Genomic DNA, 13,032 nt, shown 5'->3' on the forward strand with positions numbered 1-13,032 from the left:
TTTGATTTGTATTTCCCTGATGCCGAGTGATATGGAGCACTTTTTCATGTGTCTGTTGGCCATCTGGATGTCTTCTTTGCAGAAATGTCTGTTCATGTCCTCTGCCCATTTCCTGATTGGATTATTTGTTCTTTGGGTGTTGAGTTTGCTAAGTTCTTTATAGATTTTGGACACTAGTCCTTTTTTTTTTCTCTTTATTTTCTATTTAACTTTTTTTTATGAAAAATTTCAAGCATAAACAAAGGCAGAGAGGACGATTCAATAAGTCCTATGTACTAATCATCTGCTTTCATCAGTTACCAATATATGACCACTCTACCCTTACCTTTCCTACTCCCTGTGCATTATTTTGATATGTATTCCAGATATGATAGCCCCACATCCCTCAGGATGTACAATATGCTAGTATAATAACATTTCCAGCATTAGTTACCAGATGATAGGAAAGGATTTTAACAACCTCAATGAATTTTAAACTATTTGATTTCTGCAGTTACATCAGTACAGAAATACTCTCAAATACAGTTTATGGCAAAAGATTACCAAAACAGGAATTAAATGGCTAAATCTGGATTATTTCAGAAACCAGGTGGTGATTTAGAGGAATTAAATAGCTTTAGGTAAAAGCACATTAATATGACATTAATATCCCTGAATGACCATTCATATCACAGATCCATACTCGCCTCCTAACATTTGTGAATGACTCAGTGTTAATGACAGCGATTTTCAATTGGTCTTGGAATTTTTTCTTCTATTTAGCTTTGTCTCTCTGCCATATCTTACTATACCCACCTGTTCAATTTTGATTACTTGTGTTTGATTTTTAATAACATCTTTCTTCTCTAGGTCTGCATGAGTGGAAGGTGACTTATACATACATGCACAGAAGTTCTAACAGTTCAGAGAGGTGATAGTTCCTATTTATTTATTTATTATTTTTTCATCTGGTTATTGCTTAGAGGTCTGTCCAGATTTAGGAAGAATTTAAATGACACTCAGTGAGATAGCACATATACAAAAGGAAGAATCCAGTGAAACAAGGAAGATTACACAGACTTCTCATTGACTTCTCTCATAGGCCGATGTAGCTGAAAATGCCCTCCCTTTAAGATTTTACTCATTTGGCTGTTTCCAAAAATCACAACTTATGTGAGACCTGAAAGATAGGGAATTCTTATCATACCACCAAACATCCAAACCAAGCCAGCTTGTTCTGTAGCAAAAAAATATCCCCCAAATTTGAAAAAGGCAAATGGATATAGCACAAAGAACACAAGAAAGAGAAAATTAGGTTTGCCTCTCTGAAATGGGCCTTCATACTGGGGTCTCTAGAATCGCTGATGAGCTCAATGTGCTTCCATGTGTGTTTCCACAAAAAAAAAAAAAAAAAAAAAAAAAAAAAGGAGGAACAGAGAAAAAGAAAATCAAGGGGATACAGGAGTGAGGAAACTGAAGGGGCCAAAGCCAGGCCACTCCCACAATGTGCCACTTTGGCATACTGATTATTTTAAATAAAAGTTACTTAAGAAACCAGTGCAAAAACACTTGGACCCTCCTCCATTCCCCTGAAAGCAGAAATGAATCTCTTAAATAAAAAATATCCCCTCTGCGATAAAGTAAAAAGACATCCTTATCACCGGAGATAGGGACTTGAAAGCTGAGAAAGCTGTAGAAACAAACATCTTTGCCTCTTTTCACTCCTTTACAACTTCAGCCCAAATTCTGTTTAGAATTCCTTACTAATTAAAACTCCCAAACACCTATTTTCCTTATCCTGTAAATTCTTCACAAATTTATTTTTTCTTTGTCTAAAATGTATAAAAAACTGCCTGCCTTGGTAATTTCTTTAGGTCTCAATTTCATTGTTGGGTTTAATGAGGGGGGGAAAAAAAGCTTTTTTTTTTTTTCCTCCTGTTAATCCCTCTCACATAAATCTAATTCTTAGTCCAGCTGGGAGACATTGCAGATAAAGGGAGAATTCTGCCTTCCGACAGACCCAGTAGTAAAGATAATCATATAACTTAAATTTTTATTTTTATTCACATTGAATATCCCAGTTATATTTCTCTCTCTCCCTCTTTCACTTCCTCTTTGTTGTTGTTTTAGGGAATGATATTAGAAACATCAAAACTATATGGCAAAGGAAAGCTTATGAACAGGAAGGTCACAGATACCAGCAGAAGGATGAAAACTGCCTCATTAATTCTCCATTCTAGCCAAAGGGGAAGTGAATAGAGAAATTGGCGACCTTCAGGATTAAAACAAAAAGGCAGTGAGATAGGTAGCTAACCAAGTGCTCAAGTGGCTGGCCAATATCCAAACACTAGTTTAGGATATGGTTATTTCCCATAGGAACAGGGATTTTCTGGTACAACAACACTGAAAACAAATCAATGATTGTTAACCACAATTGACTAATTCTGTCAAAGGCCAAACTAATAAGAATAAAGCCAATCAAGCACAATTTTTTACTTCTAATCCAAGCAATGCAATTTGTGAGTCTAATGAATCCACTCCTTAAAATATCTATTTTAAATTTCTCACGTGTTACAACCATGAGAACTTTCTCCAATGTACTCGATATGGTTGCAAAGAAAAAACTGATCTTCAGTTTGTTGACTAATCTCCTTACGATTTACTGGATTAGGATATAGGTTTTGTTTAATTATGCAATAATATCTACTTTTCTTCCTCTTAGCTATGAATCCCAGTCATCTCCAACAGCCATTGAACATTTCCAACCAGCTCTGCTAAGATTTCCAGTCTTGGTCCAGATGTCAGCTAGAAATTGTAACATCCTATGTAAAGAGATGGTTGAAAGACTAGACCCTCATTTGCTAATATGTAAATAAAGGCACAGATTAATTTTCATTCTTTTGAATAAAAATTCCTCTCTCCTCTCAAGGAACTGCTTCATTTGATTTACAAATCTCAATTGTGAAATAGGTACCTCTGTTAAATAACAAAAAGTCAACTGAGTTAAATTTTAAGATCCCATTGGCTTTATTAGTCAATTCATGAATCAAACAACATCCTATGTAACAAGTAGAGGGGAGCTACAGAGGGCTACAGAAAAAGAAAAGTTTTTAAAGGTAGAAAGGGAGCAGAAAATAGGGAATTACTAACAAAGAATCTATTATTTTAGGCAAGGTCACACTCCTAAGGTGACTGAAAGGGGTCTATCAGTAAATTTGCTGGTGCTGGCCAGGAAATTCCCATGTTGATCTCCCTCTCTCTCAAATTAATAACTAAATCTCTGAAAAATGTTTTACTATATTTAAAATTACCTACAGGGTATATTTCTGCTTAAAATACAAAATGCCTGAGGGATATCTGTTCTGATCATTTGAAATAAATTAGAAAAATATTTTGATTTATTGATGTCTTCAGTGCAGTTGAATCAACAGTAATTAGATGTCACTCTCATCCCTACCTTTCCGACTTGGTCTTTCAAGAGAATTAGTAGTGAAAAGATTCAAATAATGACATAACTAGCCCAAGGGAAGAGATCCTGTGAGATTATGATGTTCTAGAAGCAGATCATGTTAAGGTAGTCCTGCAACAAGCAGCTAGTTAGTTAGCTGGTTTGCTAGTTAGATGATGCTTTAGGACTAATTAAACCTTGCCACTTCAACCTCTAAGAACAAACAAATCTACCATAAAGGAGGGCCCATCAACAATCTAGACATGATCCAAGGACAGTTTGATCATTACGTTTGTTGCTAGCAAAATACATTCAGAGGAGAGATACACAGACCTTAATCACTTCATGCCCTAAGGACTAGAGATCATGTAAAAGAATAGGGGACGGATGACACCCCTTTTGCCCTCCACTTCCCAGTATATCCAAAATAAATCTCTTTCTTTTATATTGTCCAGTGCTGATTTAATCATTCCATAGACTAGAGAGAATTCGCAAAGACTAGTTCTTAATTTCTCAAACAAATCCAGAAATTATAGCTCTAAATCCTTTGTAGGTCATCTATTCACAGAAGCCAGAAATCTGTGCCAGCCTGATTTTACTTTTACTCACTACCAAATCCAGTAATTTTTACGATCTTAAAAGCTCTCAAATCTATCCCCTTGTCACCAAGTCTATGACTACTATCTTGATTCAGACCCTCATCATTTTGGCACGGACTGCAAGACCAGTCTCATTACTCTTTACTTAGAGTCTTATCCTTTTGTAGAAGTTCTTTCCATTATGTATGTAGAGGTTCTGCTTTGGTGAAAATGCTCTCATTCTTTTCAGGATGAAAGCATCCCTATTTTCATGCTTTATTCCTGGCGCTCATCTCCTTTCTGATTCCCACAGACATAGTTTGGATACAATTTCTTCTGGAAAAATGTCCCTCATCATCTGAACTTGGATTTGGTGTCCTTTTTCATCATCCTGTGTCTCTCTAATTATAGCATTTTTTTGTGATCTATTATTACTATTCTCTGGACTGTAATTTTTTGGAAGGAAGAAAAAATTCTAACGTTTCACTGTCAAAATCCTCTTAGTAAATGCAAAACCTGACAAATAGTAAACATTTCATAAATATTTGCTGAATTGAAAAAAGTACAATCATAGAAAGTTCTAGAAGTATATAAAAATTTCAGGCACCTGGGTGGCTTAGTCGGTTAAGCTTCTGCCTTCACCCAGGTCATGATCTCAGGGTCATGGGATCCAGCCCCACACAGGGCTCTCTGCTCAGAGGGGAATCTGCTTCTCCCTCTGCCTGCCGCTCCCCCGCTTATGTGCTCGCTCTCTCTCTCTATCATATAAATAAAATCTTTTTTTAAAAAGTAGGTAAAAATTAAAATACCAATAATGTATTAATATTTATACTGATTTTCTTCCAGTATTTTAATATTTAACTATTCCTTACTTATCATTACACATAGTTATAATCATACTATTTTTGTAATGTTGAGGTCTAATTTTGATTCACTAGCTTTAGAAGATAAGGCCTTTTGTAAATTTTGTAAACTCTCCACAACAATTATTCTGATTATAGCTTCATAACATTACATCAAAGGCATATAATATTTTTATTTCAAGTAATCCCTTATTGAGAGTACTTTTATCTCTTTTTCTATTTTATTTTTTCACAATATGACAATGATTACCCAAGTACCTGTAATTATTTCTCTACTTAGATGAAACTTCAGTAAGTGAGATTATGAGTTTAAATGTGTAAGTATTTTTGGGTTTTCCAATGCATATTTTTCAACCCAAATTGTTATCAGCCTATGCAAAGCATTACCATTAATTAATAAAAAATATTTAATTGAAAAGTGGAACATGGTGTTTTCCATCATGATATATCGGCATACTTTCTGTTTTCTGTATCAATTAATCAATCTCAGTTGTTACTTGTTTTTTAAATTAGAAGCTAAAATAGAAGTCGTTAATTTATAATTTAAAATGTACACCAAATGGAATATTGAACAACTGTACTCTTCTCCTTCCAGACAAAAACTCTTTAATATCTCTTTACTTACAAAGTCGTTACCCCCATGATTTCCACTGTTGTAACAAGGTGGAACTTAGTTCCGGGTTATGACTCTTAACTTTCTATACAAGTTCATCAAACTGCACAGGCCTTTTAACAACATGTCTCTAAACAGAAGTTTTATTTTTCTCATCTCAAACGTAAGACAAAAAATATATTTAAAATTAGTTGGGAAACTAAAATGGATTTAGGAATAAAGTCAATAGAAAAAAGCATAATACCTAAGGGAAAGAATAATTATGAAATGTTATTGAATAACCTTAGAGAAGGCGTAAGGAAACTAATTTGTAAGTTCTATGCTTTAAAGGGAATACATTACGTTTTAGAGAAATCTGTAAGTTCACTGAGAGTCCAGTCAAAATCCCAATAGTGTATTTTATGGGATTTGAGAAGTTGATTCTGAAAATCCTCTATAAGAGCATATGTTACACAGTAGCTAAGAAATTGAAAAAGACAGTAAGAGGCCACAGACTGGCAGACTGATCTGACAGTAACTGTTTAAAACATAAATTTGAACATAATTACGAGGAGCTCATTCATAGGTTCATCACAATTAGCTCTACTATCAATGTGCTCACACATTTATAGACATTCCTGGCTCCTGTGGACACTAGAGTTTGCTACCACTACATAAAGATATTTTATTTATCCTAAGACCCTGCAATTACACTACTGGGCATTTACTCCAAAGATAGAGATGGAGTGAAAAAGAAGGGCCATATGTAGCCCAGTGTTCATAGCAGCAAAGCCACAGTCACCAAACTGTGGAAAGAGCCAAGATGTCCTTCAAAAGACGAATGGATAAAGGAGATATGGTCCAGATATATAATGGACTATTACGCCTCCATCAGAAAGGATGAATACCCAATTTATTTTTAAAGATTTTATTTATTTATTTGACAGAGAGAGAGATCACAAGTAGGCAGAGAGGCAGGCAGAGAGAGAGGGAGAATCAGGCTCCCCGCCGAGCAGAGAGCCCCATGCAGGGCTTGATCCCAGGACCCTGAGATCATGACCTGAGCCGAAGGCAGAGGCTTAACCCAGTGAGCCACCCAGGTGCCCCCTCAATTTTTGTATCAATATGGATGGAACTGGAGAAAATTTTGCTGAGTGAAATAAGTCAAACAGAGTCAATTATCATATGGTTTCACTTACTCATGGAGCATAAGGAATAACAGAGGACACTGGGAAATGGAGAAGAGAAGTGAGTTGGGGGAAATCAGAGGGGGAGACAAACCATGAGAGACTATGGACTCTGAGAAACAAACAGAGGATTTTGGAGGGGTGGGAGGTGGTGGTTGGGTGAGCCTGGTGGTGGGTATTAAGGAGGGCACGTATTGCATGGAGCACTGGGTGTGGTGCATAAACAATGAATCTTGGAAAACTGAAAAAAAGTTAAATTTAATTAAAAAAAATAATAAAATATAGGTATTTTACTTTAAACAGTTTATTGATCATCTATTCAAATTAGTCAGATTCCCTACCTCACAGAATATACAAAATTAAAAATGAGTTTGATAATTGACTCTCTCTGCTTGAGTTTGATTAAAGATGTAATTGTGCCAAAACTTGCATATAAAAAAGCTAACAAAAAACCAAAACAAAACAAAAAAAGAAATGGGGAAATGTTTCTTAAAAATTGAATATGAAATTCTTCCTAAGAGTTCAGTTCAAAATTCCAGAAAGGGGGAGATGAGTGGGGGATGTGTGAAATAAAGAGAATTAAGAGTGCTCTTATTGGGACGCCTGGGTGGCTCAGTTGGTTAAGCAGCTGCCTTCGGCTCAGGTCATGATCCCAGTGTCCTGGGAGTCCCACATCGGGCTCCTTGCTCCGCAGGGAGCCTGCTTCTCCCTCTGACTCTGCCTGCCATTCTGTCTGCCTGTGCTCCCTCTCGCTCGCTCTCTCTCTGACAAATAAATAAATAAAATCTTTAAAAAAGAAAAAAGAGTGCTCTTATTAAGATGAACACTGAGTAATGTACAAAAATACTGAATCATTAAATTGTATACCTGAAACTAATAGAACATTATATATTAATTACACTTCAATTTAAAAAGTGAGGGGAAAAAAAGAACAAAATCCCAGAACCATAAAAGAGGTGAACATTTTTGTACATACAATAGTAAAATAATTCTATAAAAATTAATACCATATGTAAAACTTTTAAAAAGAAATAATTTATTGGGAAATATCGCAATATTTGAAACACACAAAGAGATAATAGTCATAATTCATAAAGGGATCTGAAGAGTAATAAGAAAAAGTCAAATAGTCCTGTTAAAAAAAGGGATAAAGTTCATGACAAGACAAACAATTAAATTAAGAAAAAATAGTGCAGTACCTCAGGTTCTTTCAAGGTGTAAAGGATGCCATGTTTCCAAAAACAAGCAGTCCATTTATCTTAAGAAAATTCTGCAGTCATTTCTTCATGCTTTTGTCTAACATATTTACCAGACCCAGGGTTTCCTAACCCTGCTCTAGTTTTTAGGCAACTGGTGACTTCCACTTGGACAGAGAAAACTGACTTGTTCCCTCTACTTATTAAGGCATATCCTTGAGTAAGGTCATAAAATCAAATTCCTATAATTGCTGGATGGAAACATGAAGGTGTGTTGTACACACATATGGATATTAGAGATTAATATTGAGGGAAATCAAAACAAGAGAAATGCTAAATTGAAAAAACAAATGAACTAACCTTCAAGAAAGTGCAGAAAATGCAGAGGTCATAGAATATTAAATCAATATTAAATAAAGAACAATTGGTGGATCCATAGGATAATATGTCTACATATTCTTATTTAAAAATAGGGGCACCAGGGTGGCTCAGTAGATTAAAGCCTCTGCCTTCGGCTCAGGTCATGATCTCAGGGTCCTGGGATCAAGCCCTGCATTGGGCTCTCTGCTCAGCAGGGAGCCTGCTTCCTCCTCTCTCTCTGCCTGCTTCTCTGTCTACTTGCGATCTCTGTCAAATAAATAAATAAATAAATCTTTAAAAAAATAGAAGAGAAAAGATAAATGACAAGAAATAATCACATAATAGGAAAAAATTCCTAGCCAAATAAAACTTTGGATTGAGAGGGTAGTCCAAGTGCTAAACTGAGGACATTCTTGAGGCTTTAGTAGAAGGAGAATACTCATCATTATAATAATAACAAAAATTTTAGAAAGCAAATAAGCAAACTCCACACCTAGATATATCTTGGAGGAATTTATAAATTGCAACAATAAAGATCGATGCTTCAAATTTTCAGGAAGAAGGTCATTAGCTCACTGAAATGCTGTTTAATCCATATAACACAGAAAAAATTTTAATTTTCATAACCAGAATCCTAATTTAGGTTGCTATGAAAGAGAGCCACAGTCTCTCACCCAGTTTGCAGCTACTTTTCAGGCATTATATCTGTATTGGAGTAAATTAACAGAGCACAAGCAATCGTAGATCTGTCTCCGACTGTCACTATAACAGCCCTTCTGAGTTCCCTGAGTATTTTTGTGAGTCATCAAACATGAGGGTGGCCTTGGGGATCCCAGACATAGATACCTACAGAAGAATGAATCTGCATTAAAATATCTGATATGATTGACAACTTTCCTTAGCCAAAAGAAAGCTATAGGGGACACTAGCTATCCAACTCTTGGAATCATAAAGAAACTAAAAGCAGCATGAATACTGGGGAGAAGAACAAGACTCAACAATGACACAACCTTTCCTATGTCAGGTTTTCAAGCTTGAGTAGGATCTGAAAAAGGTGAGTGAGAGAAGTTTGATATTAAATGACAGATGTAAGTTTTGGTTTTAGTCTCGATTGGACTTAATGTATGAGTGACTATAGCAGCTGTGGACTCTGTCTAAGGTTTTATCCTGGAAAAAGATAACTCAACAAAAAGGGTTGTAGGAGCCATAATAAGAAAGAATAAATTTGCTTTCTGCTTTCATGCTATTAAGTCCAACTTTTTTTTTTTTAAGATTTTATTTATTTATTTGACAGAGAGAGAGATCACAAGTAGGCAGTAGGCAGAGAGGCAGGCAGAGAGAGAGGAGGAAGCAGGCTTCCCGCTGAGCAGAGAGCCCGATGCGGGGCTCGATCCCAGGACCCTGGGATCATGACCTGAGCCGAAGGCAGAGGCTTAACCCACTGAGCCACCCAGGTGCCCCTAAGTCCAACTTTTTAAAGATAAATTTCACTTATATCTCACCTAGGCAAAGCTTCTTGTATATTCTACCCCCTTAAAATGTCGGTACCCCATATATAAATTGAACTTCCCAAAGAAGGAGCCAAAAGCAAGTGATCACTCATTTTGCTAAGTGAGATAAATTACACAGAGAAAGACGAATACTGTATGTTACTTATATGTGAAATCCCAAACATCTGAATTTATAAAAAGAGAGTAGAACGGTGGTTACCAGAGGCTAGGATTGAGGATTTGGGGGAATTTTTGTGTAATGGTATAAACTGGCAACTAGTAGATAAATAAATTTGTGAGGTCTAATGCGCAACATAGTCATTATAGTCAACAACATGACTTATAAACTTCAAAGCTGCTAAGAGACCAGATCTTAATTGTTCTCAACACAAAAAATAAATCATAATCATGCAACATGGCAGAAGTATTAGCTAATGAATCACAGTGGTAATCATAAGACAATATATAAATGTATCCACCCAACACACTGTACACCTCAATTACACAATGTTATACGTCAGTTACATCTCAACAACAACAAAAAATAATTCTGCCCCATTTATTTTCCTATGATATATTCTATAGGCCTTTAAAACAACATATTTCTGAAAAATAAATACTCTTTTTCTCATATACCAATGGAAAGTCAAACAGTAAACCCAAATCCTCTTGCTTAAAAAATAAAACACCAAGAGAGAGAAAAGTGAAATAAATAAAATAGTTTATTGGGGAATAAACTTTACTGGGGGGGGGGTGGGGAAAGCAAGTGATCTCTGTCAATACATGAGATTCCTGATAACCCAGCACTAACAAGTAATGCTTAGTACCAAAACTGGTACCATACTTGAGGAATGAGAAAAATGTAAAACTATTTTGCATTGTATTTTCTGTGTTTTTTACCCAACAAAATAACTTCTACTGTACCCTCTACTTTGAGTTTTGTATCTTTTTTGGGGGGAGATACCAAATTACTTTATTTGAAGGAATGGTACAAATGAAAGAAGTTAAAAACATATGGAATGCTTCACGAATTTGCGTGTTATCCTTGCACAGGGCAATGCTAGTCTCTATATCATCCCAATTTTGCGCTGCCGTGTGATCACGCCTTGTATTTTCTAAGTCATGTGTTTTCTTTCTTACTCATTTACTTGTTTGAGACCGTCTTTGGTATATATTTAAGAAATAGTAGGGTTCTCATGGGTTCTGTAACTGGACTTCCAGGAGCATATTTTAGATAGTAGCCGAAAATTTGTCATACCAGTTCATTCCATGTTCATTCTTTCCCAAATACAATTTTAAGTCATGGTTAGCCATCAGCCACAGGTAATAAGTTGTTAGAATTCTGAAATATTCATTTCATGATTTGGGGGGTTTTTCTGTCTCTGAGACTTGCTACACTTAATTTTTTTACAGTTGTAATCTAAGCACAAGTAAATTACTGTCTTCTCAAAGTCTATTTGTGTCTCTCATCAAATCCCCACTGTCTTGGTGATATGTTCTAATTTTACTATTAATTATATCAGCATTATTCTGATGGAAACACAGCAAACTCTTCTTTCTTTTAACTTCTTCCAGACAGATATTTCCAATAAGGTTCAGGGACCTACCACAGAACAGTATAAAAGAAGTTGAAGGAAATAAAAGAAAGGTACATGGAGTTCTATTCACGATCTTCATTCTTCAGAAAATCACAGTCATTTCAGGCATGCTTTATGGATTTGCAGATTTCCTGACATTCCTGCACCACCTCAGCTTCCTCAGGACACAGAGAGAAGCCTGTTTCAATTTGCTGTTCCATAAAATCAGAAAGAATGGATGGCCAGATGGATAGGAAAATACAAACATATAAGCAAACATTTTTGCCACCAAACTGTCTAGCATGACATAGGCCAAATATATTATAATATTGCTCAACCAGTACATAAAGAAGAAGAGTAGGAATGAAATCATAGACTTCATGGCTCGCACATGGGCCTTGGTGATAAGATCCCCAGAACCTGTGCCCTTCATCCGCCTGGTGTGTTTCCATAAGGAATGGATCAAAAGGACAAAGGAAGCCAGAGACACTCCAAAGGGGATGATGAACATTATGTTCAGGACTATATTAGAAGTTAATAAATCATATTTTCTTACTGTGAAGTTCAATGTCTGATTGCTGTCAGGGTTTACCCAGGTTTTGATCAGGTTCTTAAATACTGTATCCTTTAAAAGCAGGGACAAACAGAAAGAGAGGACCGCTCCAAGGACAATAATGAGAAGCAGTCTGTGAGTTCTCTGTTTTATCCAGAAGAAAATGGGATTGGAAAAGTTGGCTATCTTAAGCAAATAGAAGACACTGAGACAGGCGGTACAGGTTATGCAGAAATAATTCGATCCTGTCCAGAGGATTTCAAAAATCATCAGTTGATTGTCATTGTAGCATATTTCCTCACAAATTATGTCTATACCTATGCCTAGCATTATTATACAGAGAAGAAGTATTCTGGAAATAGCTAAGCAGGTAAGAATAAAGTCAATCAAGAAGAACTTCCAGCTCCTGATCCAATCAATACAGTTAACCAATATAATGAACCCATTTCCCAAAAGCCCCGCTATGAATTCTCCAGCAAAAATCATCGTAAATACATTCTTGAATGTGCTTGCCATGACTGCTGTCAGGAAATCTCTGTCTTCAGTACTTCACTGATCTGTAAATTAAGTAATTTGCAAATTACAGATTTGTGGATCCAAAACTTTAATGTTCAATACATTTCTTTTTCCTGGACGTTCATAACCACTGGCAAAGAAAAGAATGCCTCCAGTACACCCCCAAAGTCTTAGTTAACGTTGGGAAATCGTCTCTCAAGTTCCAGGCTAGTGATTTTCAAGGCAAATAACAGATTACCTGCTCCCATGACTCTGATTATAATTTCTATGTAAAGCTATTCATTAGGATTTGAATCCTGGTTTGTAAAAACACAAACCAGAGCTAGATTTTTACATATTTTTACAATGTCTTTTATTTTCTTTAAGAGTTAGACATTTTTTTGATTCATTGACCTTTGATTTGTTGACCTTTTTTTAAGAGTTAGACATTTTTGGGAGCACCTGGGTGGCTCAGTGGGTTAAAGCCTCTGCCTTTGGCTCAGGTCATGGTCTCGGTGTCCTGGGATCGAGCCCCGATTCAGGCTCTCTGCTTGGCGGGGAGCCTGCTTCCTCCTCTCTCTCTCTCTGCCTGACTCTCTGCCTACTTGTGATCTCTCTCTGTCAAATAAATAAATAAAATCTTTAAAGTTAAAAAAAAAAGAGTTAGACATTTTTTGATTCATTATAAGCTAGACAGAAAGCACCAATCTAGAA

At 36.0% G+C, this 13,032-nt stretch overlaps 1 protein-coding gene and 1 pseudogene across 1 annotated transcript; both read right to left on the reverse strand.

Annotated features, from left to right (window-relative positions):
* Positions 1-10,701: 10,701 nt before the first annotated feature.
* Positions 10,702-10,798, reverse strand: LOC132021021 (U6 spliceosomal RNA; annotated as a pseudogene).
* Positions 10,799-11,403: 605 nt separating this feature from the next.
* On the reverse strand, positions 11,404-12,339 carry LOC132020283 (taste receptor type 2 member 7-like). The gene has a single exon (XM_059404474.1). It carries the CDS (start codon positions 12,337-12,339, stop codon positions 11,404-11,406), a length of 936 nt encoding a protein of 311 aa, XP_059260457.1.
* Positions 12,340-13,032: the final 693 nt, after the last annotated feature.

This window comes from Mustela nigripes, chromosome 6, assembly GCF_022355385.1.
Source record: "Mustela nigripes isolate SB6536 chromosome 6, MUSNIG.SB6536, whole genome shotgun sequence".
Taxonomy (NCBI): Eukaryota; Metazoa; Chordata; class Mammalia; order Carnivora; family Mustelidae; genus Mustela; species Mustela nigripes.

Excerpts from the sequence above, each read along its gene's own strand:
- LOC132020283 (XM_059404474.1), bottom strand. The coding sequence starts at position 12,339 with ATGGCAAGCACATTCAAGAATGTATTTACGATGATTTTTGCTGGAGAA.